Raw genomic sequence first — 25,767 nt, 5'->3', positions numbered from 1 at the left:
CCCATGGCACTAAGTGCCTCAGCCAGGCTTGGCTTCAACACCTCCAGGCACAGAGACTCCACCACCTCCCTGGGCAGCCCATTCCAATGCCAATCACTCTCTCTGACAACAACTTCCTAACAACATCCAGCCTAGACCTGTCCTGGCACAGCTTGAGACTGTGTCCCCTTGTTCTATTGCTGGGTGCCTGGCAGCAGAGCCCAACCCCACCTGGCTACAGCCTCCCTTCAGGCAGCTGCAGGCAGCAATGAGCTCTGCCCTAAGCCTCCTCTGCTGCAGGCTGCACACCCCCAGCTCCCTCAGCCTCTCCTCACAGGGCTCTGCTCCAGGCCCCTCAACATCTTCATAGTACCACCAGTCATAGCATCACAGAGTGCTTTGGGTTGGAAGGGATCTTTAAAGGTCACCTACTCCATCTCCTGCAGTCCAGAGATGTCTGCAACTGCATCAAGTTGCTCAGAGACCCACATAACCTGATCTGGATAGTTTCCAGGGATAAAGCATCTATTCCATCTCTGGGCAACCCTGTCAGTGTTTCACCACCTTCAGTGTAAAAGAAAAAATCCTTATTTCAAATCCAAACCTCTTCTCCTGTTGCAATGGCCCTACTAAAAAGTCTTCCCCCATTTTTCCTGTCTCAGCACTGAAATGTCACAAGAAGGTCTCCCTGGAGCCTTTTCTTCTCCATGCTGAACAACACCAACTCTCTCAGCCTGCCCTTATAGGAGAAGGGTTCCAACCCTTGGATGATTTGAGTGGCCTCCAACAGCTCCACTTCTCTTCTGTGCTGAAGACACCAGAGCTAGACACTATGCACTCCTGTACTACATTTGGATAGAAAATCCAAAGCTATTTTGAGAGGTTTAAAATTCAAAAGCCAAAATAAGTTTTAACAGAACACTTAAGACACAGAGCACAAAGCATGTCCTGGACTGTTTCTTGTCATCCAGCCAAGAAGAAAGCACAGCTATCCCTACAGCCAGCAAATGCCACACTGGTGGGGCATCAGGTCTCTTGCAGCTCTCCCCCTCCACACCTCCAATGTGATGCTATATCCTGAGCTCCTATGGTTGTACTTTCCTCACTGCTGGACTCATTAGGTTCTGATCCCAGTGCTAAGCAGGTAGTTAGGCATTGTAATTCCTTCTTTATTAGACTCAGGTATATAAATGGCATCCCAGGGAGCACTGTGAATTTTGATCATTATTCCTTTACTCGAGCTGTGTTCATCTGCCTGCTGAGATGTTGATCACCAACTTACCCCACGCCCCTGTGGGACCCATTATTTATCTTATTACATTTTACAGTGTGAAGTAAATAAATAGCATTAAAGTGCTAAATTTATTCATCCAAAGGGGTTGCACTCACACACTGGAACCATTTCTTCAATCAAGGACATGCTTTTAAACAGGCACTCGATGAAGATGTGCGAAACATCCATTTTAATCTGGCCATAATAAAGCAGTGAACTGCTGATGACATTTCACATGTGTGGAGGACAGTGACACTTTAATTTCTCTGCTTCCTCACAGCACTTCTATCACATGCAGCCCAAGAGGGTTATATTCATTATTTTGGTGTCATTTCCAAGAAATTCATTTCAGTCATTATTAGAGCGTGCATATTAAGCAACAATTGCTTGGCTGCTTGAGAGATGGGCTCAGAAAATGCTACCTGCTGGGAGGAAATACAAGCATGGGGAAGAGCAGGCAGTGATACAACCATTTCCAGCTCAAAATGTTTTTTAGTCGTTATGCAATAGTCACAGAATGATAGAATTAGGTTGGAAGAGACTTTTAAGACCATCAAGTCCAACTGTTAATGCAACACTGCCAGGTCACCGCTAAACCATGTCCCTTAGCATCACAACTACAAGGCTTTTAAATCACTCCAGGCATGTGGGATCCACCACTGCCCTGGCCAGCCTGTTGACAACCTTTCTGAGTAAGAAGTTGTTCCTCATGTCCAACATAAACCTCCCCTGGAGCCATTTACATCCCCAGCCTGGATGAGGCACTTAGTGCCATGGTCTGGTTGATTGGCCAGGGCTGGGTGGAAGGTTGGGCTGGATGAACTTGGAGGTCTCTTCCAGCCTGCTTGGTTCTACGATTCTATCATCCCCTTGGCCTCTGCCCACCCATGCAGCCTGGCCAGGTCCCTCTGCAGGGCTCTTCTACCCTCCAACAGTTCCACTCCTGCTCCATTTTCCTACTGTCCTGTGAAGTCTCATGGGTGACCCTGCATCACCCACTTCTGCAGTTCTCATCAAGCAGTCTGTTTCAGGGCCTTTTTGTGAAGAAACTTGTCCTCATGTCCAGTATAAATCAACCTGGTGCAATGTCTTCTCATGCAGTCACTTGTTACTAGGGAGAAGACCCCCACCCCCACCTCACTCCACTCTCCTTTCAGGTAGCTGTAGATATTCATGTGCTGTATTTACAGATAACCACATCCTACCTTCAGAGTTCATTCTGCCTCCTAAGTCAAATCAGAAGAGAAGGCACAAAGTGAAATTTAGAGCTTGCTACTAATGAACAAAATCTGAGCAGAAAGGGTTCTTACACTGTATTTTTCTTGGGGAAGAGGACTTCAGCTTAGAGTCAAACTGCAGCCAGGCTTCTCCTTGTCCTGCCTGCAGATGGGCAGGATCATAGTAATCTGGGCCAGGTACCTCTATTAGAAGTTGACCACACCAGGAAAACCTAATGATTGAAATGATCAAGAAAATGTCTTCTTCTTCCTAAATACACCAAAAATCAACCACAGTCTACAGAAGGTCTACCAGAGAATGGCTTGGGTTGGAAGGGACAGTTACAGTTCAGGCAGTCCAACATTCCAGCAGTGAACAGGGACATCTTCAACTAGATCAGGCTGCTCAGAGCCCACAACAACCTGTCCTGCAATGATTCTAGGCATGAGGCATCTACCACATGTCTGAACAACCTGGGTCAGTGTTTCACCCCCCTGAGAGTAAAAAATAGCTTCCTCAGATGTAGTCTAAACCTGCCCTGCACATTGTTACCCAAGTGAGTGAAGCAATGCCACTGTAGAAGCATTGCTCTTGTCCAGCTCTCAGGGTATTCTCTCAAGGGAGAATCATGGCACAGTAAAATAGAATTTATAAATGTTAATAATGTTTTAAAAGGTCAAATGAGTATTTTCTGTACCATGTCAGGGGGGGAACAAAATCCCTATCAGCATCAGGTCAGCGTGGGACAGCACTGACATTAATGAGGGGAGGAAGTGCAAGTGTCCTAGAAGTCAGGCTTTTTTACTGAAGTAAGGTTGGGTTCCCCTTCCCTTTCCCTCTGATCACTGTGATGCAGAAAAGCAACAGCAAATGGAGAGAAATGAATCCTCAGTACAACCACGATGGTGATGCTGGTCAAAAAAAGAAACCTCTTAAAGAAGAGAAATAAGCAATTGCCAACAATGCTGTGGATTTTCAGTGGTTTAAGTGTGATGCACAATGGCAGGGAAGGCAAAGATGGAAAGAATTTCTTATTGAAGTGTGTTTGAAGGCAAGGATCAGACTGCCTCGCTCTTTGAAGATCAGCTATAAAAGAAAGGACAAGCAGCAGGGGTTTCTCCACATGCTCATATCACAAGTTGAAAGGTTGTGATGGTGGTGTTCACCCTTCAATGGCCTTGGTTTGTCTTCAAGGAGGGAGTTATTTGTGCTGATCACTCGGCGATCACCGCGGAGCGAAGATGACATGTACTGTCAATGGAGGCTGGCCACTTGGGTAAACATGAGCATCAGAGATTGTACAAGAGCAGATCTCACTGACACCTCAAAGGCTTGAGACCCTCCAAATACAGCAGGGGAGGGGGAGAAACTGCAGTTTTAGTTGATTTTGACATTAACTTAATCTTTTCAAAGCAAATGTCCTACCAGCCTTCAATAGCTATGCACAACTTCACCTCAAACCTAAAGCCACAGTATCACAGTATCACCAGGGTTGGAAGAGACCTCACAGATCATCAAGTCCAACCCTTTACCACAGAGCTCAAGGCCAGACCATGGCACCAAGTGCCACGTCCAATCCTGCCTTGAACAGCCCCAGGGACGGCGACTCCACCACCTCCCCGGGCAGCCCATTCCAGTGTCCAATGACTCTCTCAGTGAAGAACTTTCTCCTCACCTCCAGCCTAAATCTCCCCTGGCATAGCCTGAGGCTGTGTCCTCTTGTTCTGGTGCTGGCCACCTGAGAGAAGAGAGCAACCTCCTCCTGGCCACAACCTCCCCTCAGGTAGCTGTAGACAGCAATAAGGTCTCCCCTGAGCCTCCTCTTCTCCAGGCTAACCAATCCCAGCTCCCTCAGCCTCTCCTCGTAGGGCTGTGCTCAAGGCCTCTCCCCAGCCTCGTCGCCCTTCTCTGGACACGCTCAAGCATCTCAATGTCCCTCCTAAACTGGGGGGCCCAGAACTGAACGCAGCACTCAAGGTGTGGTCTAAGCAGTGCAGAGTACAGGGGCAGAATGACCTCCCTGCTCCTGCTGGCCACACCATTCCTGATGCAGGCCAGGATGCCACTGGCTCTCTTGGCCACCTGGGCACACTGCTGGCTCATGTTCAGGCGGGTATCAATCAGCACCCCCAGATCCCTCTCTGTCTGGCTGCTCTCACCCACTCTGACCGCAGCCTGTATCTCTGCATGGGGTTGTTGTGGCCAAAGTGCAGCACCCTGCACTTGGAGCTATTGAATAACATTTGTCCCTCCAATCATACCTTAGAAGCTTTCCAGTGGAGGACTCAAGACAAAGAGGAGGCAGTTATACGAGGATGAAACTCATCCAGACTTAGATGAACATGAGCCACTGGTGTCTCAGTTCCACAGGGTTTGACAGCCCCCTCTTCCCAGAAACAGCCTTGCTTTAATTACTTCTGAAATGCAGCCCAGAGAAATAAAAGCTATCCACTCTCATGGTAAACCATAACTTAAGACATAATTTAAGCATAAGCATTAACACATATATTTAAGCATGAAGATAATGAAAATAATTATAGTAAGTGATGCCAGTGATGTAAGTAAATAGAGTCACATAGTGCTTTAGATACTTTAATCCTTTGACTAGCAAAGTCTGTGGGATTGCTGTGAACTCAGCATGAGCACTGTCAGTTTGTCTGCCTTGATACCACAGAATCATCTTGGATGGAAGAGGTCTTCAAGGACTAGATATCTTGGAGGCCTCTTCCAGCCTGGTTGATTCTATGATTTATCTTACTCTAATGGCCCTCAGCACCACATCTCTGTGACTTTAAAACACCACCAGGGATGAGAGAGTGATTTGCCATTGGAATGGGATGCCCAGGGAGGTGGTGGAGTCACTGTCCATGGAGGTGTCCAAGCAAAGCCTGGATGAGGCACTTAGTGCCATGATCTGATTGACTGGACAGGGCTGTGTGCTAGGTTGGACTGGATGAGCCTGGAGATCTCTTCCAACGTGGTTAATTCTATGATTCTCTACAACTACCTGAAAGGAGATTGCAGTGAAGTGCATCTTGGTCTATTCTCCCTAGTATCAAGTGACAGAATGAAAGGAAATGGCCTCAAGTTGTACCAGGGAAGGTTTAGATTGGACATAAGGAAAAACTCCTTTTGTGAAAGAATGGTCAGGTATTTGGAGCAGGCTGCCAAATGGTAGAGTCACCATCACTGGAGGTGGTAAAAACTGTAGACATGGCACTTTGAGATATGGCTTGATGGCCATGGAGGTGTTTGGTAGAAGGCTGGACTCGATGATCTTAGAAGTCTTTTCCAACCAAAATGGTTTTACAATTCTGCAACTCTTAAGTGTGCAGAGTGCTAGGTTGGACTGGATGAGCTTGAGGTCTCTTTCAACCAGGTTGATTCTATGAGGATTCAACCATCTATCTGGGAAGCCTGTTCAAGTGTTTGAGTATGCTTTCAGTCACAACATTTCTTCTAATATCCAATCTACATCTCCACTGGTGCAATTTGAGGCCATTTCCTCTCATCCTATCACTTGGTATTAGGGAGATGAGACCAACCCTGTCATGGCTAAACCTCCTTTCAGGCAGAGATTAAAAGCTTAATGATGATTTTCAGCTTTCTGTCCCCTCTATGTGCTTCTGTCCTCTCTCCTCCAGAGACACACACATTTCAAAATACTTAAATGCCTCATGGGAAAATCACAGAATCAAGCAGGTTGGAGACCTCCAAGCTCAGCCAGTCCAACCTAGCACCCAGTCCTGGCCAATCAACCAGACCATGGCACTAAGTGCCCCAGCCAGGCTTTGCTTCAACACCTCCATCCGCAGCAACTCCACCACCTCCTGGGCAGCCCATTCCAATGCCAATCACTCTCTCTGCCAGCAACTTCTAATGCTGAATCTAAAGTGTCTTCAATGCAGTCCTGAAAGAAGCCTTTAGGTTTCATCACAACCAGACACCCAACACCAGCCTATGCCACAATTAAATGAAAAAATAAACCCTTCTCTTTTCAGGAGTATTGAAAATTCTAAGTAGCAGTAAAATTAATGACAAATGCTCCTTCTCTTTCATGCTGTCTACTGCACTGAGTCTTCAAGGAGTTGCTAAACAGCATTTCTTAGCCCAAGAACACTGCCACATAATATACAATCAACATGAAGTTGTGATTGGAAGGAACATATGAAGATACAAGAAGATAAATCATAGAATGTATTGGGTTGTGTCTCAGTTGCAGATTAAATCTCCCAGAGACTCAAATATAGTTAATAGAACCAGTTCAGAGGATGCCTTTTCTTCTCCTCCCCTCTTTTTTCAAAGAAAAGGAATTAGATGTAGGGAGGAAAAGGTAAAACCCATCCAAATAAATAGTCTCACTTCAAATTGGAAACTCATAGAGAAAACCTTAACAGTGAATAAAAGGTATTTGAGGTAGGGGAGTTACAAAGAAGGACAGGGAAGAGAAATCAAGGTATAAAATCTATATATACAACCAGATTGATGGCAATGGGTTTGTCCACCTCGTGGACTGATGGCCACATGGTAAAACAAAGAGCAGCAGGAACAGGAGGGTGGTGCTGGCAGGCAGGGAGGTAGGGCAAGAGAGAGCGAAACAGACAGTCCCTCTGCTTTTATAGGGGGCTGGAGAGGAAGTGGGAGTGGGCTAAACACTACACATGAGGTCAGGGTCAAGACCTCTCCCCCAAGAGGGTTAACCCTTACAGGTTGGAGAGGTCATTTTGGGGTCATCTAGTCCAACCACGGACATGAGGTTGCCCAGAGCCCCTTCCAACCTGACCTTGAATTTCTCCAGAGATAGGCCATCTACCACTTAGAATCATACAATCAACCAGGTTGGAAGAGACCTCCAAGCTCAGCCAGTCCAACCTAGCACCCAGCCCTACCCAGTCAACCAGACCATGGCACTAAGTGCCTCAGCCAGGCTTTGCTTGAACACCTCCAGGGTTGGTGACTCCACCACCTCCCTGGGCAGCCCATTCCAATTACATTTCAAGACTTCTCGAAATCCCTTCCCATTTTCAAAGCTCATTGGCATCCAGTTAACATTTCAGTTTATAGTGTCCAGCCCTTTGCAAACTTGCTCATCAAAATACTTTATTTTTGCCCTTGAACTGCAATTGTCAGCTTGGTGTTGAGGCAATCAAGGAAGAGACAGACTGAAAAACAGGATTAAGAAGACTGTGGTAAGTGGTATAAATCCACTTATGCTTCATTCAGGACTTAGAATCATTTAGCTTGGAAGAGACCTCTAAGAACATTGAGTTACCCATTAACCCAGCACTGTCAATACCACCACTAAACCATGACCCTCTGGACCACATCTACACAGCTTTCCAAATCCCTACAAGGGAGGGATTCCACCACCTTTCTGGGCAGCTTGTTCCAGGATTTGACACCCTTTCAGCGAACAAATTCTTCCTCATGTCCAACCTAAACCTCCCCTGGCACAACTCAAGGCCTTTTATGATGGCATAACTGAATGGGTAGAGTCAGGGAAAGCAGTGGAGGTAGCCTACCTTGACCTTAGCAAGGCCTTTGACACCATCTCCCATGACATTTTAGTGAGCAAGCTGAGGAAGTAAGGGATGGAAAGCAGACAGTGAGGTGTGTTAGAAACTGGTTGAAAGATAGAGTTCAGAGGGTGGTGATCAATGGTGCCAGGTCCAGCTGGAGAGCTGTGACTAGTGGTGTCGCCCAGGGATCAGTGCTGGGGCCAGTCCTGTTCAACATCTTCATCAATGCCATTGATGAGGGCACAGACAGACAGAGTCTGCTCAGCAAGCCCCTCAGTTCAAGAGAGATGTTGAGGTGCTGGAACGTGTCCAGAGAAGGTGATCCCTTTCCCTGATTCTGTTGGTCACACCATTACTCATCCAAGCCAGGATGCTGTTGGCCTTCTTGGCCACCTAGGTGCATCTTCAGCTAGCTCCTGACTTTAAGGAAACTCATTAATGTTTATGAAGGTTAGAATTTTGGCTTCTTTACCTAGTAGACATTATTTGCATGTCATCACAGAATTATCACACACATCCACACCTCGCTGCCCTCTTTGGTGAATACTCAAATGATGGAAGCTCTGTGATCAATGGCAAAAAATCAGTGGTTTGAGAAAAACACCCACAAAGCTGAAAGGCTTCATGGAGATGGGAATAAGGAAGGGAAATAATTAGGTCATGTCCTCCCTAACATTTATTTCAGGAAGCAGAGAGCTGGATCCTGCTCTCTCTTTTATATGCAGTTCAAAGGGTGAAGAAGGATTTTCATGCTGTATTTTGCATGGATGGAATTTAACTGTGGGAATAGGTATTCCCACCTGTTTGACAGGCAAAGCAAGGGCAAATTTCTCCCTGTAGTTATAAATAACCTAAAGAAAATGTGAAGATTTCATTATTCCTTGAGCTTTGGCCTTGGGTATGAGATGGGGATGTGTCTGGCCAGTAAGTGGCCTGATAAGCCCTTGTTAAGGCTCATCAGATGTGGGCTCTTAACTACTTGTGGGTCACTTCACATTCTGGAGTGCCCTCTACAAGACAGGAGGAGAAGGAACGGGGTGAAATAGCATCTTGAAGAAGAAGTTGGTTACAAAGCCCTCTCACTGAAAGCAGTGCTGCAAAGTAATAGATCTGTGGTTCCTTTGGGTGATCAAGGCTTGTTTACTGGTGATGTACACAAAACTGCCCTTGTCCACAGGCTGAGCTGATGGTTTGTCCATCCTCTTAAGAACCAACACATGCCCATGAGGTATTTTTCCTGCTGACATGCCATGGAATGAACTGGCAAAATCCATGGGGATAGGGACACAAAACTCACAAAGCATTGGCAGTCAGGTCTGACAGGCCACAAATAAGTCAGGAATTTAAGATGTGTCTTAGCTTTCAACCTGTAACATTAAGAAAACTGTTAACATCCCAAACTGAATAGAGGGAAGAGAACCAACCCTCATGTCTGCTCCTCCCATGCAGTTGTGCAAATGGGCAAACCTAACTGCAGACCTGCTCCAGGACATCATTCACACCTTCAGAGCTAATACTTTGTGGTCATTGTGGCTGGTTTTCTGCTGCAGTTCTGCATCAGCAACTGAACAGAGGAGAATCTCGGTGCTCTGCATCTCTGGAGTGATGCTATCATTGAAACCATCTCCATCTTTTAACTACACCTCACATGTTCCTCAGTGACTGATGATGATGCAGTCAAAAGAACTTGTTTGAGGAGTGCAGGAAAGTTTGGCTCTCACAGTAACAAAGCACAACATCACCTAGAATCCTGTGATTGTGTCTTTTCAATTCATCCTGCTCAAGGCTGCATAAAATTTGAGCAGGCTGTATCAGTACTTCATTAGTGAAGAGTGTCCTTAGTGCAACTGAGAAATAAGTTCTTCTGTAAAAATCATACAATCATAGGACCATTAAGGTTGGAGAAGACCTCCAAGACCACAGAAACACAGAATCAAGCAGGTTGTAAGACACCTCCAAGATCATCCAGGCCAACCTAGCACCCAACCCTATCCAATCAACCAGACCATGGCACTAAGTGTCCCAGCCAGGCTTGGCTGCAACACCTCCAGCCACAGAGACTCCACCACCTCCCTGGGCAGCCCATTCCAATGCCAATCACTCTCTCTGCCAACAACTTCCTTCTAACATCCAGCCTAGACCTCCCCTGCCACAACTTGAGACTGTCTTGCCTTCTTCTTTAAAGCATATGGCTTTTAAACAACCTCCAGGGACGAGGACTCCATCACCTCTCTGAGCAGCCTGTTCTGATGCTTAATCACACTCTCAATGAAAGAATTCTTCCTAATGTCTGATCTAACCTTCTCCTGATGCAACTTTAGGCTCTTTCCTCCAATCCAGCTGTTTGTTACCCAGGAGGAGAGAACAATCCTCACCTTGCTACAGCCTTCTTGCAGGTTGTTGTAGAGAGTAGGTCTCTACTCAGCCTCTCCTTCTCCAGGTTTAACAACCTGAGTCCCCTCAGCTGCAAATAACACAACAAAGAGACAGTAACACGTGAAAAGAGGGCTCACCTTGCTGGCCTGTATTTATTACCCAGGAAAGAGTTAAAGAAATGGAAAGAAGTCTAAGAATGGAAGTTGAAGTACAATGAATTGTGAAAGGCAGTGATTTTCCAGCTGAAGAATGCTGACCATCTCTGCTGGCACCACAGGGAAACCAGGATAATGCAAGAGCCTGAGGACACATCTCAACATATCTGTCCCTGTGCGTGCTGGGTGCACTCCAGCATGAGCCAACTCTAAGACCCACCCCAGAAGGTTCCCTTGAAGCATGCAAGCTTCATCTAGCTCCATAAGCCAACATTCTCTCCTAAAACCAAAGTGACACTGAAGTCATGCACCCCTTGCCAACAGTTCAGTCCAAGTGCCTCCTGGGCCAACAGTGCTTTCCAGATGACAACCCTTGAGCTTGAAACTTCACTTCTTGCTATACCCCTTGGCCACCTCCATGCACCTCCTAAATAAATCTGGATGGAGCTGAACAAGGGAAAAAGCCACATTAAGCTTTGGAATGATGAACATTAATGGTCTGTGGCACTACTCTTTCTGAGGTGGCTTGTCCTACAAGGTGGGATTTTTTTTCCTCCAACTTTTTAATGCCATGGATATCAGAAGTGTCAAAAGATTTGATGTAAAAAGCACCTCTAGGTCAAGTTTAAGGCAACTTCGGTGTTCTTGTTTCCTTTTCACCCCTCCTCAATATGTTTTGTTTCTAAAGGGGGATACCACAAACACAAATATCAAATCAAATGCTGCAAGGAAAGGTTTCTTACTTTCATGCCCTCAATCACTTTGCTACTCACAAAACCAGCTGGTTGCTTGTTCTCAGACCACCTGCAGCTGCACTGTGGTTCTTTTTCTTCAAGAGATACTGCCTGGTTCTGCAGCTTTCAAAAAATCATAGAATCAAGCAGGTTGGAAGAGACCTCCAAGCTCAGCCAGTCCAACCTAGCACCCAGCCCTAAACAATCAACCAGACCATGGCACTAAGTGCCCCAGCCAGGATTGGCTTCAACACCTCCAGGGATGGAGACTCCACCACCTCCCTGGGCAGCCCATTCCAATGCCAATCACTCTCTCTGACAACAACTTCCTAACAACATCCAGCCTAGACCTCCTCTGGCACAGCTTGAGACTGTGTCCCCTTGTTCTGTTGCTGCTTGCCTGGCAGCAGAGCCCAACCCCACCTGGCTACAGCCTCCCTGCAGGCAGCTGTAGACAGCAATGAGCTCTGCCCTGAGCCTCCTCTTCTCCAGGCTGCACCCCCCCAGCTCCCTCAGCCTCTCCTCACAGGGCTGTGCTCCAGGCCCCTCCCCAGCCTTGCTGCCCTTCTCTGGACACCTTCCAGTATTTCAACATCTCTACATTTCTTACACTGCAATTATTTTCCAATAGTTATGCATCAAGTTCCAAAAAAGAGCAATGAAATGATGAGACACAGGAGATGGAAGAACTCAACCATATGCTTTAAATGTCACAAACAGCAAAGATCAGCACAGTAGAAGGCATCAAAAGCTGGCAAAAGCACTGAAATTGCTAAACATTATAAGGAATTTAATTAGGACACCAAAACACTACCAATATATCCTTGAAAATGTGGGAATTCAGAGCATATAAAGTAATCAGAAACCTTTCTATTTCTATGTGGCTATCTGCAACACAAAAACCAGTCTATAAAAAGCCTTTCCTATGAAGTAGAGTTTCAGCACCCTTGGGTAGCAGCATCACTCCCTATCTTAGAATCTGGTATCAAAACTAAGCCAAAATAAGGAGCAGAGAACTCAGCTTTAAACGTCTAAATTCAGCACTTAGAGCCACTGTGAGAGAGCTATGAATGGGTTAAATGGCAGCAGTTTCACACCACATCTGCTTGTCCTACTTAGCTGAAAAAGAAGAACAAAACAAAGCAAAATCCACTGCAATTCCAAAGGGGAACTCCAGTGTGAAGGCCTCTGAAGTGACAACCACTAATGACTTTTGACAATTGGACTTTTTTTCCTGTGTTGAGCTGCTGGGATTTGCCACCAACCAGAGGCAAGGCTTAGCAAATGCCTGTTAGCAGCAGTGACATCATCTTCTCCCCGTGGGTTCTTCATGCCTGATGCTAACTCCATCCAGAGAGAGGTTTATGTCTATTAAGCTCTGTAAAACTCCACTGCCAGTTATCCCAATCTGATCTTGTACCAGAGGATGAAAACATGTTTTAAATTGTCCTTAGAATTCAGTAGACAACCTGGACACAAGACTTGTCTCTGACAACACCTACCTGAGCTTCAGCTGTTTGAAAAAAGAAGAAAGAAAGCTTTTAAGCCCAGCTCCCTTTTTAAAGAAGGAAAATGTCACTATTCTAAGATCATCAGAGAAGGTTTAGGTTGGAAGGGACCTCAAAGCTCAGCCAGGTCCAACTCCCTGTCATGGGCAGGGACACCTCCCAGTAGAACAGGTTGCTCAAGACCTCATCCAACCTGGCCTTCAACACCTGCAGGGAGGTTGTGGAGCACAGAATCACCCAATGTGATCTTTGATCACATTGGGTGATTCTGTGCTCCACAACCTCCCTGGGAAACCTGTGCCAGTGTCTCACCACCCTCAACCTGTGCCAGTGTCTCACCACCCTCACTGCAAAGAACCTTTTCCTAACATCCAGTTTCAATCTCCTCTCTGCCACTTTAAACCCATTCCTCCTCATCCTGTCACTACAAGATCTTGTCAACAGTCACTCCCCAGCCCTCCTGTAGCCCACTTCAGATACTGGAAGGCCACTCTAAGGTCTCCTCCAATCCTTCTCTTCTCCAGGCTGCAGAGCCCCAGCTCTTGTAGCCTGTCCTCAGAGCAGAGCTGCTGCAGCCCTCTCAGCATCTTGGTGCCCTCCTCTGGACTGACTCCAACACTTCCATGTCCTTCTTGTGCTGGGGGCTCCAGAACTGCCCCCAGGACTGCAGGTGGGGTGTGAGGAGAGCAGAGCCAAGGGGCAGAATCCCCTCCCTTGCCCTGTGCCCACACTGCTCTTGCTGCACCCAGCACAGGCTTGTGTCTGGGCTGCACTCACACTGCAGGCTCCTGTGGAGCTTTGCATCAGCCCAGACCCCCAGGGCCTTTTCCTCAGGGCTGCTCTCACTCACTCCCCACCCAGCCTTTATTTGTGCTTGGAATTGTGCTGACCCAGGTGCAAGACCTTACCCTTGGCCTTGTTGAATACCATGAGGTTGGCCTGGGTCCACCTTTCCAGCCTGTCCAGGTCCCTCTGGATGGCATCCCTGCCCTCTAGCAAACTCACTGTGCAACACAGCTTGGTCTCACCTGCAAACTTGCTGAGGGTCTTTTACTCTTTCTTTATTGGCAAGATATGTATGAACAATCAATCAATGAATGTCAGGGCCTAGGGGAAATCCTGGGCTGTGAACTGAGAGATTGCAGTGAGTCCCACCCCAAGACCCAGGCATGTGTATGTGCTTCTGCAGAAAAAAATGGCCAAAGAAAACCAACTAAATAAAAACACACACACAAAAAAAAACCCCAAAGCAATTTACATCTATTCATCTAGGCTTAAAAATATAAAATATATATCTGATGTTTTAGTTCACCTTTCATCTCTTGCTTTCTTACTCAAACTACATCAGGCTGGATGAGGATCTGGCCAGGCTGATTTAGGGTAGGGTGTCCCTGAGCATGGCAGGGGTTGGAGCTAGATGATCCTTGTGGTCCCTTCCAACCCTGACTGATTCTGTGTTTCTATGAAATTTCCTGTCTGAATGGGTGGAATCATACAATCATAGAATCAACCAGGTTGGAAGAGACCTCCAAGAGCATCCAGTCCAACCTAGCACCCAGCCCTATCCAGTCAATGAGATCATGGCACAAAGTGCCTCATCCAGTCTCTTCTTGAACACCTCCAGGGATGGCAACTCCACCACCTCCCTGGGCAGCCCATTCCAATGGGAAATCACTCTCTCTGTGAAGAATTTCCTCCTAAGAGTTACAGTTATTAGTGAAGGATGCTTATCACAGAATTATAGGATGATTTGGGTTGGGAAAAATTCTAAGATGATCTAGTCCAACTCCCTGCAGTTGGCAGGGATGTCTGCAACTACATCAAGCTGCTCTGAGCCCCAAAAAGGCTGAGCTGGAATGGTTCCAGGAATGAAGCATCTACCACTTCTCTGGGACACCTGTGCTGGTGTTATACCATTCTCAGTGTACAAAAGTTCTTCCCTCTATCAAGCCTCACTGTCCCCTCTATTACTTTAAGCCATCACCTCTTCTGCTGTCACAACAGGCCCTGCTAAAAAGATTGCCTTCATCTTTCTCAGAGACTCCTTTAAGTGCTGAAAGGCCACCAGAAGGGCTCCCTGGAGCCTTCTCTTCTTCAGGCTCAGAAACCACAATGATCTCAGCCTGCCCTCCCATCACTGTTGTGGCCTCCTCTGGCCCTGCTATTAGCAGGTCCATGTCTGCCCTGAACTGAAGACTCCAGAATTGGCCTCAGTCTGGTGGGGTCTCAGCAGAGCAGTGCAGAGGGGCAGAATTCCCACCCTCTCCCTGCTGCCCGTGCTGCTGGGGATCAGCCTGGCACACGTGTGGGTCTGGGCTGTGAGCACATGGTGCTCCTATCTTCCATCAGGCTTTGTGAAGGTTGTGAAAAGGAGGCAGATCACTGGTGTTAATCATTAGGAATCAAGAATCTTGCTATGAATCACAACTAATTTCAGCCACAGTAATGGGACTGTGCCAAGTGATTTCATCAAAATTCAACTTTGCTGATTAAACATCTTCAGGAATTTAGTTGTTCTACATCAAAATGATAACAGTAGGTAAAGGTCATTAGCAGTCACACTTCCACTCATTAGGCTTCAGATTTTTAGTCTCCTTCCTCTATTTTTTTTGTGCCAGACTAGGCACACAACTGAAGTAACTGAGCATACAAATCTGGTGGTTCATTTTCCCCTGCTTCATTTGCATCTGTTGATTCATTTGCACACATAGAGGAGGTCAATGCAAATTCAAACCTCTGCCTGCTTAAAAATCTTTGCCCCATCCACCACTTAGCACCAGCATTTCTCAGGCACAACTAGGGGCAACACTACTAGAGCAAAGCCAAAATGCAGAGTAACTCCTTTGGGTTTGAACACAAAGAGAATTTATGGAGAGTGCTTTATGCAAGATAATTATAGATTCATAGAATCATAGAATCAAGCAGGTTGGAAGAGACCTCCAAGCTCAGCCAGTCCAACCTAGCACCCAGCCCTAATCTAGTCAACGGCACTAAGTGCCTCAGCCAGGCTTTGCTTCAACACCTCCAGGGACGGCAACTCCACCACCTCCCTGGGCAGCCCATTCCAATGCCAATCACTCTCTCTGACAACAACTTCCTCCTAACATCCAGCCTAGACCTCCCCTGGCACAACTTGAGACTGTGTCCCCTTCTTCTGTTGCTGCTTGCCTGGCAGCAGAGCCCAACCCCACCTGGCTACAGCCTCCCTTCAGTAGTTGTAGGCAGCAATGAGCTCTGCCCTGAGCCTCCTCTTCTGCAGGCTAAACAACTCCCAGCTCCCTCAGCCTCTCCTCACAGAATGGTTTGAGCAGGAAGGGACCTTTCAAGCTCACTGAGGGCTGTGTTCTTTGGAACACAAAGAGTGCCACAACACAGGAAGAGCTCTGGATCTAAAAGCTTTCCCAGCTCCCACTGTATTTTGAGAGCTCTGTTGTATTTCTAGGACAAGGTGCTGTGTTGTGGAGCCTTGACAAAGATCACAGAATCCTAGAATTGTTTTGGTTGGAAAAGACCCTCCAAGGTCATGGAATTCAACCACTGACCTGACACCACCATGGCCATTAAACCACATCCCAAAGTGCCATGTCCACACATTTCTTTAACACCTACAGGGATAGAAACTCCACTTGGGTAACCTATTCCAATGCCTGACCAATATGGATGCCAGGAGGAAGCTCTTCCTAGAGAGAGTGATTGGCATTGGAATGGGCTGCCCAGGGAGGTGGTGGAGGCACCGTCCCTGGAGGTGTTCAAGAAAAGCCTGGATGAGGCACTTAGTGGCATGGTTTGGTTGACTGGGCTGGGTGCTAGGTTGGCCTGGATGAGCTTGGAGGTCTCTTCCAACCTGGTTGATTCTATGATTAAGAAAATTTTGGGCAGCACCCAAGCTTGGCCCCAGCCAGAGAAGAAGCCTACAAAGTGTGCACTTGGAAATCATAATGATCATGCTTCAACCTATCAAAATACGCCATGCTTTGGGTTAGAAGGTACCACTAAAGCTCTTCTAGTCTAACATCCCTGTACAGAGCAGGGACATATTTAGCTAGAAGAGGTTGCTCAGTCTAAACTGACCTGGAATGTTTCTAGGGATGAAGCATCTACCACCTCTCTGGGCAATGCTTTTCAAGCTGGGTATGTACGCAGGGAACTCTGAGACAGCTTTCATTTACTGCCCCTCTAGGTATCTTGATTATCTTGCCAAAGCTTTGGAAAGATTTAAGGCTACAAGAAGAAATTATGGGGAAAAAAATCATCTTCCACTACCCAATTGACTTGATTGACATTTTTAAATGATATTGTCCTCTCAATAGCCATTGCCTTCAACTCGACTTAGCTACATTACTTCAAAGACCAAATTTCCACCATTGTAAGCCACTTGATGGTAGCTAATTACAACACATCACAACAATAGCTGGAAGCCTGCAGATACCACCTTGCAAATGACAACCAGCAATTAAACCCATTACTGGCTTTCATCAAACTAACCAGAGAGAAACACTACCTATTGACCTGGGTGTATGGAAGCCTGATAATAAGCAGCCACTCTGCTTCCTACAACAATAATTCTCTGTCTTTTACAACTTCTGTTTGTGCTTTGGTTGGGTTTTGAGGTTTTTTTTTCTTTTTTTAATATGTAGTAAGTGCCAATCTTTCTTTAGTAGGTTCCTGAAGGATGCACAAGGCAGATCTCTTCCCATCAGGGCTGAGGGAGCTGGGATTATTCAGCCTAGATAAGAGGAGGCTCAGGGCAGAGCTCATTGCTGTCTACAGCTACCTGAAGGGAGGTTGTAGCCAGGTGGGGTTGGGCTCTGCTGCCAGGCAAGCAGCAACAGAACAAGGGGACACAGTCTCAAGTTATGCTGGGGGAGGTCTAGGCTGGAGTTAGGAGGAAGTTGTTGGCAGAGAGAGTGATTGGCATTGGAACAGGCTGCCCAGGGAGGTGGTGGAGTCACTGTCCCTGGAGGTGTTGAAGCCAAGCCTGGCTGAGGCACTTAGTGCCATGGTCCGGTTGACTGAATAGGGCTGGGTGCTAGGTTGGACTGGATGAGCTTGGAGGTCTCTTCCAACCTGGTTGCATCTATGACTGAATCAAAAGTCTTTCACCTGGAAAAGACTTCTGTGACACAAACTGGAATCCAAGAGGTTCCATCTGAACATAAGGAAAAAACCTCTTTCCTGTGAGGGTAGAGCCCTGGAACAGGCTGCCCAGAGAGGTTGTGGAGTCTCCTTCTCTAGAGAGATTCCAAACCCACCTGGACATTGTGATCCTGGACAATCTGCCCTGGGTGACCCTGATTTAGCAGGGTGGGTGGACTAGATGCTCCCTAGAGGTCTCTTCCAACTCCCACCATGCTGTAATCCTATGAAATACCAATGTTAATAAAAGAGAGCAAGTAGCAACCCAGAGGTTCCTTGTAATTAATTAACTTTCATTACTTCTTTAACAACAATTTGCTTTCAGTCCCTATTAACGAGTTCCATGTGGCATAGGATGAGGCTGGTTTTCAAAGTGAATTGCCAGCCTGATTTGCATTAAAATCAATTATGTGGTGGGTATCAAGAGGAATGCCTTCCAGAATAAGGAATGCATTGAAGTGATAAGCTGAACTGCCCTGGAAAATAAAATGAAGACTGATTCTAGAGAGGAGATTTGTCTCCACTTGTTGTAAAGATGTAGCCCAAGAGGATGGTTTTCTATCCTCTCTGTAGCATTATGAAACTTCAGAGCATTTGACTTTTCCTTTTGCATGTAGCAGTGCTGATTTTGTGGTCTCTTCTCCCTGGTATGATGTGATAGAACAAGGGGAAAAAGATCTCAGTTTGTGTCGAGGAGGGTTTGGTTGGAGATCAGGAAAAAATTACTTCCTGAGTGAGTGGTCAGACACTGGCACAGGCTGCCCAGGGAGGTGGTGGAGTCACCATCCCTGGAAGCGCTCAAGAACCCTGTGGACATGGCACTTTGGGACATGGTTTAATAGCTATGGTGATGTTAGGTTGACAGCTGGACTTGATGATCTTAGAGGTCTTTTCCAGGTGAAACAATTCTATGATTCTATGCTGTGACCATCCACCACACTCTGGGGCTCTCTGTGACTATCACTCACCCTCCTCCAAAAGCAGTGCAATGATGACTTTCTCCTGAGAGCTCTTCCTCTGCTTCTCCCTTCTTGTTGCATTTAGAGTCATGTCTAGAAGGTCACCAGGCTTTCTCTGTATGCAGAACAACTACACCTCACATCCACTGAACAAGCTAACCTGGACAGGACTAACTATCAACCTGGGTATCCCAGAAGCAAGGAAACAGACAACTTTAGAGGGACTTACACTTATTTAGCAAGGTAATTTGACCTTTTGGAGTATAAACATGTTTCATTCTTTTCTGACTCCGATAACAGACTCTTACAGTTACTGCAGAGGTTATGAGCTTCCTGAAGAGCCATCAAAGAAATTACTGAAGCCACTAGGAGCTTCAGCCAGAACCTGACCATCATTACTTTCAAGGCTGGGTTGGAGGGGGCTTTGAGCAACCTGCTCTAGCATATGATGTTGCTGCCTATAGCAGTGGGGGGTGGAACAGAACTAGATGATCTTCAGGGTCCCTTCCAACCCAAACCATTCTGTGACTCTGTGATCATACACAGCACTGCTGGTATCCTGCCTTCTCTTCAGTTTTTTCATCCTACAATAAATTAGCTGGGGCAGCCAAGATAAACCTAAATAAAGGGAAGTGCTTTTCTATTCAGAGGCATTATCACATCATTTAGCACCCCCAGTATCACAGAATCACACAATAAACCAGGTTGGAAGAGACCTGCAAGCTCAGCCAGTCCAACCTAGAACCCAGCCCTAGCCAGTCAACCAGACCATGGCACTAAGTGCCTCAGCCAGGCTTGGCTTCAACACCTCCAGGGACAGCGACTCCACCACCTCCCTGGGCAGCCCATTCCAATGCCAATCACTCTCTCTGACAACAGCTTCCTCCTAACATCCAGCCTAGACCTCCCCTGCCACAACTTCACACTGTGTCCCCTTGTTCTGTTGCTGCTTGCCTGGGAGAAGAGCCCAACCCCACCTGGCTACAGCCTCCCTGCAGGCAGCTGCAGACAGCAATGAGCTCTGCCCTGAGCCTCCTCTGCTGCAGGCTGCACACCCCCAGCTCCCTCAACCTCTCCTCACAGGGCTGTGCTCCAGGACCCTCCCCAGCTTCCTTGCCCTTCTCTGGACACCTTCCAGCACCTCAACATCTCTCTTGCATTGAGGAGCCCAGAACTGGACACAGCACTCAAGGTGTGGCCTGACCAGTGCTGAGTACAGGGGCAGAATAACCTCCCTTGTCCTGCTGCCCACACTGCTCCTGAGCCAGGCCAGGATGCCATTGGCTCTCTGGGCACATTTCATTAAGAAATGAGCTAAAACTACTTTGTTGTCTTGCTGAACACAATATGGGTTAGAAGGAATTCATCATCATGGAATTAACACAGTTTTCAGCTATTTGGCCTAAGTTCTCCCAAATGTCAACATTTCCCTTTTCCTTCAGGTTGCATTTCATCTGAGGGCAGGGAGGAGCTGGAGATATGTGAAGTTTCTGACAGGTTGCTGATTTTCCGTATGGATGAAGCATGTTTGAAAACTTGCAGCTTGACTGATCTGCTCAAGCACATTCTCTGACAGCCAATACAAGAATCAGTGCATCACATATTAAGAGGTGGGGTGGGTTTTTTTTGGCATGTTTTTTGTTTGTGTGGGAGGTATTTGGGGGAGAGGAGGGGGGGCAAGGACTGCTTTATTTTCTATCATCAAAAATGAACAGCCTTACCTTAAGGTATTTATGAACTGTCATCTTTCATCAGACACACACACAGTAAGGCTGTCACTCCTCATAAAGCATTTTGGGGGAAGTAAAGATAAAAAAATACTACTACTACTAATAAAAAAACCCTACAAAATATGAAGCTGTTCTTCATCTTTTTACTGTGTGTGTGCCCAGTTTTGGTCAGAATTGAGTGAGAATTAAACCTTTTCTTCAGCAGTGTCACAACAAGAAACACATCTTTATCATTCAGCACTGCTGACTTTATGAGAGCTTGTCAAAGAGAAAAAGAGCCTGGATTCACCCTGCAAGAAAGATTCATTCTCTACTGTTGACAGATATAAAGTACTAAATGTCAATAGCAAGGGACTCGTCAACTAAATGTCTTCTAAATACTCATTAAAGCAAGGGGAGGGGAAAAAAGAAGGCAGTAGGTGGGTGTCAAATTGCTCCCTTAAGATTTTGATTCAGGTCAATTGAAGTAAACAGCAAGTGTGTGAAAAGTTCCATCAAGCATCTGTCACACTCAAGGATGGGGATTAACAGCTCCAAAATAAAGATGAGAACACGAAGCACTGCAGTGCCTACTGGTACCGTAACAAGGAGCAGGAGTGGGGAATAAGTCTTGTGATGACTGGCTGAGGGAACTGGGGGTGTGCAGCCTGGAGAAAAGGAGTCTCAGGGGAAACCTTATTGCTCTCTAAAACTCCCCACCTGGCTACAGCCTCCCTTCAGGTAGTTGTAGACAGCAATGAGCTCTGCCCTGAGCCTCCTCTTCTGCAGGCTGCACACCCCCAGCTCCCTCAGCCTCTCCTCACAGGGCTGTGCTCCAAGCCCCTCACCAGCTTTGTCACCCTCCTCTGGACACGTTCCAGTACCTCAACATCTCTCTTGAAGAGCCCAGAACTGGACACTGTACTGAAGGTGTGGCCTGACCAGTGTTAAGCACTTACTGACAAAATACTACCAGCCAGTACCCAAAGCATGTGGAGGGGTTGCTGTCGGAGTTTCCCAGGCTCTTTCTGCAGGAAGCTGGGAGCCTATCACATAGTCTTTGACCTGGTTCCTCTTGATTCCCAATTCAGCAGAAGTCTTGCAGAGGGGGCAGGCAGGATGCAATGAGCAGCAGCAGCGGGCATGAATAGAATGGCAGAGCATGGTAGCCCTGGCAGAGCACAGTGCCCTTACCTGAGTATTTATCAGTGTGGCCTGAGCCTAATGGGCCTTTGGACACAGAGCAGCCAATCACAACGGCAGTTAGCCAAGCTTGACCATATTAAGTATCACAGTATCATCAGAAGCATCTCAAGGTCCCTTCTAAACTGGGGGGCCCAGAACTGAACACAGTACTCAAGGTGTGGTCTAACCAGTGCAGAGTACAGGGGCAGAATGACCTCCCTGCTCCTGCTGGCCACACCATTCCTGATGCAGGCCAGGATGCCACTGGCTCTCTTGGCCACCTGGGCACACTGCTGGCTCATGTTCAGGTGGGTATCAATCAGCACCCCCCAGATCCCTCTCTGTCTGGCTGCTCTCCAGCCACTCCCACTCCAGCCTGTATCTCTGCATGGGGTTGTTGTGGCCAAAGTGCAGCACCCGGCACTTGGAGCTATTGAACCCCATCCCCTTGGACTCTGTGAAGCCACAGGCTTGCTTTACCCAAATTTGGGAAAAGCATGGGCCTTGCACAAGGCAGGCACAAGCTAAGTGTGTGCACCTTGTTTAGCACAGGATGTAAAACAGGTCTGGGCAGGGCAGAGTCCTTAGACTCAGAAGCTGCAGGTTCCTTTGTCTTCTTTACCGTGCTTGCTTCTCCCCAAAACGGAAGGAGAGAGAGCAGAAAAACATGCCTGGGTAAGCCAGGACATGGATAAGCCTATTTTGGGCCTATCAGGCTTACCATGATATAGACTACTAGAAGATATTGCAGCATATCTTAAGCTCAAATTAGTTGTTTGTTACCAGAGCTTTACAAACGTACTAATAAAAGTGGGTACCAGTGACTCAGACGCTGGGAATAGTTAAATACAGAGTTCTGGATCACTCAGAGGGCTGTGCTTTGGAACACTGCTAAGCTTTAACAAGAGCTGATGCTCAGAAAGACAAAAGGCTGTAGATGTCCCATAGAGACTGATGACAACGTTGCCATCTCTTCCCAACACCATCAAAATAAACAGACTATTTAAATTCCACACACAGTACCTTTTATCCTGACCTATGCTGAAGTGAACACAAGCCTGATAGGATTCTTCCCAAAGCATGGAAATCTGAAACTACACTTCTAATACATATGGACCTGTGTCTATGCACCCTGTATCTAGTGCACCTTCTCCCAGGGTCTACCAGTGGAGCCTGGAATTTGACCTTCAGCAATTCAGAGCTGATTGCCACCATTCAGTGAGGAACGTGCTGATAGCAACAGGCAGCAAAAGTAAATGACTCTCCTCCTTGATTACTCCCTAAAGCATTATTTAGGTATTAAATGAGCAATCACTCTTTTATTAGCATTTACTGAGACAAACAGGAACTTCCAAACATGCTCTCAAGTAAAAAGTTACTGCTTTCAATGATGGAGACCAGGATAAATGAACATAATCATTTCACTGTCCAATCAAAATGTCAGAGTATTACCTGTTCTTATCAGGTATCAATTAGATTAGCTATCAATACAAAGAAGCAAGTTTTGCAGTGCCTTGGGCCATGCCCATGCCAGAGTGTTAAGCTTTTGTCTTTGCATCCCCAAAAACCATCAGCAAAGTCAAATCAGTAACTCTGCCTCGACTTGTTCCCTTTGTTGGGAGGTACTCTGTGCTAGTTTGAGCCTAGCTAGAATGTTTTGGTGAGAAGAACTGGATTACAGGCTGTGAAAGGAAAACAAGGCTGATGTCTACTTCACTCATAGGCTTGCTGAGATGTATAAAAACAAAAATCCAAACACAGATAAGGGAGTGGCACTTCTGCTGCTGGGGAGCTCAGAGCTGCATCTTTCTAACCTCATCCTCCCTTTTTCTTTCCTAATCCACTTTGCTTCCTAACCCCCTGGCCGAACCTCCATTCTTCCTTGGGACTGGGGTAAGGTTGAGAGGGGTAGGGGGAGGGTGATGGGGCAGTTGGGAGCCCCTCCTGGGGACTCAGGTTTTTGGGAGGGGAGTTGTATCACAGTATCACAGTATCATCAGGGTTGGAACAGACCTCACAGATCATCAAGTCCAACCCTTTACCACAGAGCTCAAGGCCAGACCATGGCACCAAGTGCCACATCCAGTCCTGCCTTGAACAGCCCCAGGGACGGCGACTCCACCACCTCCCCAGGCAGCCCATTCCAGTGTCCAATGACTCTCTCAGTGAAGAACTTTCTCCTCACCTCCAGCCTTTTACCTTGTCTATTTCTGTCTGCAACTGTATATACTGTAAATATCTGCTTGTCTATTGTGCTAAGCTGTAAATACAAGCTTCATTCAATTTCCAGAGCTGGCTGGGTACAGTGTGGGTGATTTCCAAAGGAGGGGGGCAGGGAACACCCAAACCATCACATACTCTTAACAAATTAATGCTTCATTTTTCAGTTGCATACTCCCTAGACTTTGATATCCAAGGCAGTGACCAGAACATCATTAATATGGTGCAGTTCTTCCTTCCAGGCAAAGGGGGAGATGCCCCAAAACAGGTAAAAGGTTGCAAATCAATCCAGCCCCTCTAGTCCACTTCTTCAAAAGGACACCGACTGCTTCTTACAAATCAATGAACACTTTGCTTCCTCTTCCATCCTACAAGCCTTTTAATTGCTGCTTGATCTGAATGAAGTGTGACTGAGGTCAATAAATGGATACCCTCACAGCCTTAATACCCAATATCCAAACCATATTCAAGCGAGTTAGCGTCAGCAGTGCTTTCACGGCTCCAACCACCATCATCCTCTCCATCTCCAGTCTCTCCTATCCCTCCCCCTTCAGCCTCAAGACTGCAGACATCTGTTCTTCAATTGTCTGGTAATAAACATACTCTATAAAGCATATGTAAAATGATTATTACCCTGAAGAGCCAAGTGCCTTTCAAACGCCAGCTGAAACAAATAAACAGTAACAAAAAAAAAGCCCTACATAAAAAAATCCCCAGCAAACAAATGTTACAACAGACAGCACTCCGGCTGCTCAGTGTTCCACAGGCTAAGGGCTCCAGTGATGGTCCCACAGTCCCTTCTTCCAACAGGAGATGTCAGTCCACAGACCAGTAACACCAAAGCTGGCCAAGGTGATACCCATCCACAAGAAGGGTCGTAAGGAGGAGCCAGAAAACTACAAGAGCTGTCAGCCTGACCTCAGTGCCAGGCAAGGTGATGGAACAGGTCATCTTGGGTGCCATCACAAAGCACCTACAGGATGGCCAAAGGATCAGGCCCAGACAGCATGGGTTTAGGAAGGGCAGGTCCTGTCTCACCAACCTGATCTCCTTCTATGATCAGGTTCCCTGCCTGGTGAATGAGGGGCAGGCTGTGGATGTAGTCTACTTGGACTGCAGCAAAGCCTTTGACACTGCCTGCCACATGAAGCTCCTAGTCAAGCTGGCAGCTCATGGTTTGGACAGATTCACTCTGTGCTGGATCAAGAAGTGGCTGGATGGCAGAGCTCAGAGAGTGGTGGTGAATGGTGCCACATTCAGTTGGCAGCTGTCACTACTGGTGTGCCCCAAGGATCAGTGCTGGGCCCAGACCTGTTCAATATCTTTACTGATGATCTGGATGAGGGGGTTGAGTCCAGCATCAGTTAAGTTTGCAGATGACACCAAGCTAGGAGCAGGTGTTGAACTGTTGGAAGGTAGGAGAGCCCTGCAAAGGGACCTGCACAGGCTGGATGGGTGGGCAGAGGCCAATGGGATGAGATTGAACAAGGCCAAGTGCAGGGTTCTGCACTTTGGCCACAACAACCCCAAGCAGCACTACAGGTTGGGGACAGAGTGGCTGGAGAGCAGCCAGGAGGAAAGGGACCTGGGGGTACTGATAGATAGTAGCTGAAGATGAGCCAGCAGTGTGCCCAGGTGGCCAACAGAGCCAATGGCATCCTGGCCTGCATCACGAAGAGTGTGGCCAGTAGGACAAGGGAGGTTATTCTGCCCCTGTACTCAGCACTGCTCAGGCCACAGCTTGAGTGCTGTGTCCAGTTCTGGGATCCTCAATTCAAGAGAGATGTTGAGGTGCT

The 25,767-nt window shown here is 47.0% G+C and overlaps 1 protein-coding gene across 6 annotated transcripts in view; it reads right to left on the bottom strand.

Annotated features, from left to right (window-relative positions):
- Window positions 1–25,767, bottom strand: part of EXOC4 (exocyst complex component 4) — a 500,658-nt gene that overhangs the window by 206,048 nt on the left and 268,843 nt on the right. Inside the window, exon 11 of one of the 6 annotated variants that reach the window (XM_064142743.1) lies at window positions 1,507–1,677. The exons of 2 other annotated variants lie outside the window; for them this stretch is intronic. In XM_064142743.1, the coding sequence (XP_063998813.1) occupies window positions 1,671–1,677 (7 nt within the window). In that variant the 3' untranslated portion in view covers window positions 1,507–1,670. Of the gene's footprint in view, window positions 1–1,506; window positions 1,678–18,877; window positions 18,973–20,809; window positions 20,878–25,767 lie in introns of those variants that run through there. 3 more of the 6 variants (XM_064142744.1, XM_064142742.1, XM_064142741.1) reach the window with 3 other exon arrangements.

This window comes from Pogoniulus pusillus, chromosome 4 (genome assembly GCF_015220805.1).
Source record: "Pogoniulus pusillus isolate bPogPus1 chromosome 4, bPogPus1.pri, whole genome shotgun sequence".
Taxonomy (NCBI): Eukaryota; Metazoa; Chordata; class Aves; order Piciformes; family Lybiidae; genus Pogoniulus; species Pogoniulus pusillus.
This window is presented reverse-complemented; position numbering and strand designations above follow the sequence as displayed.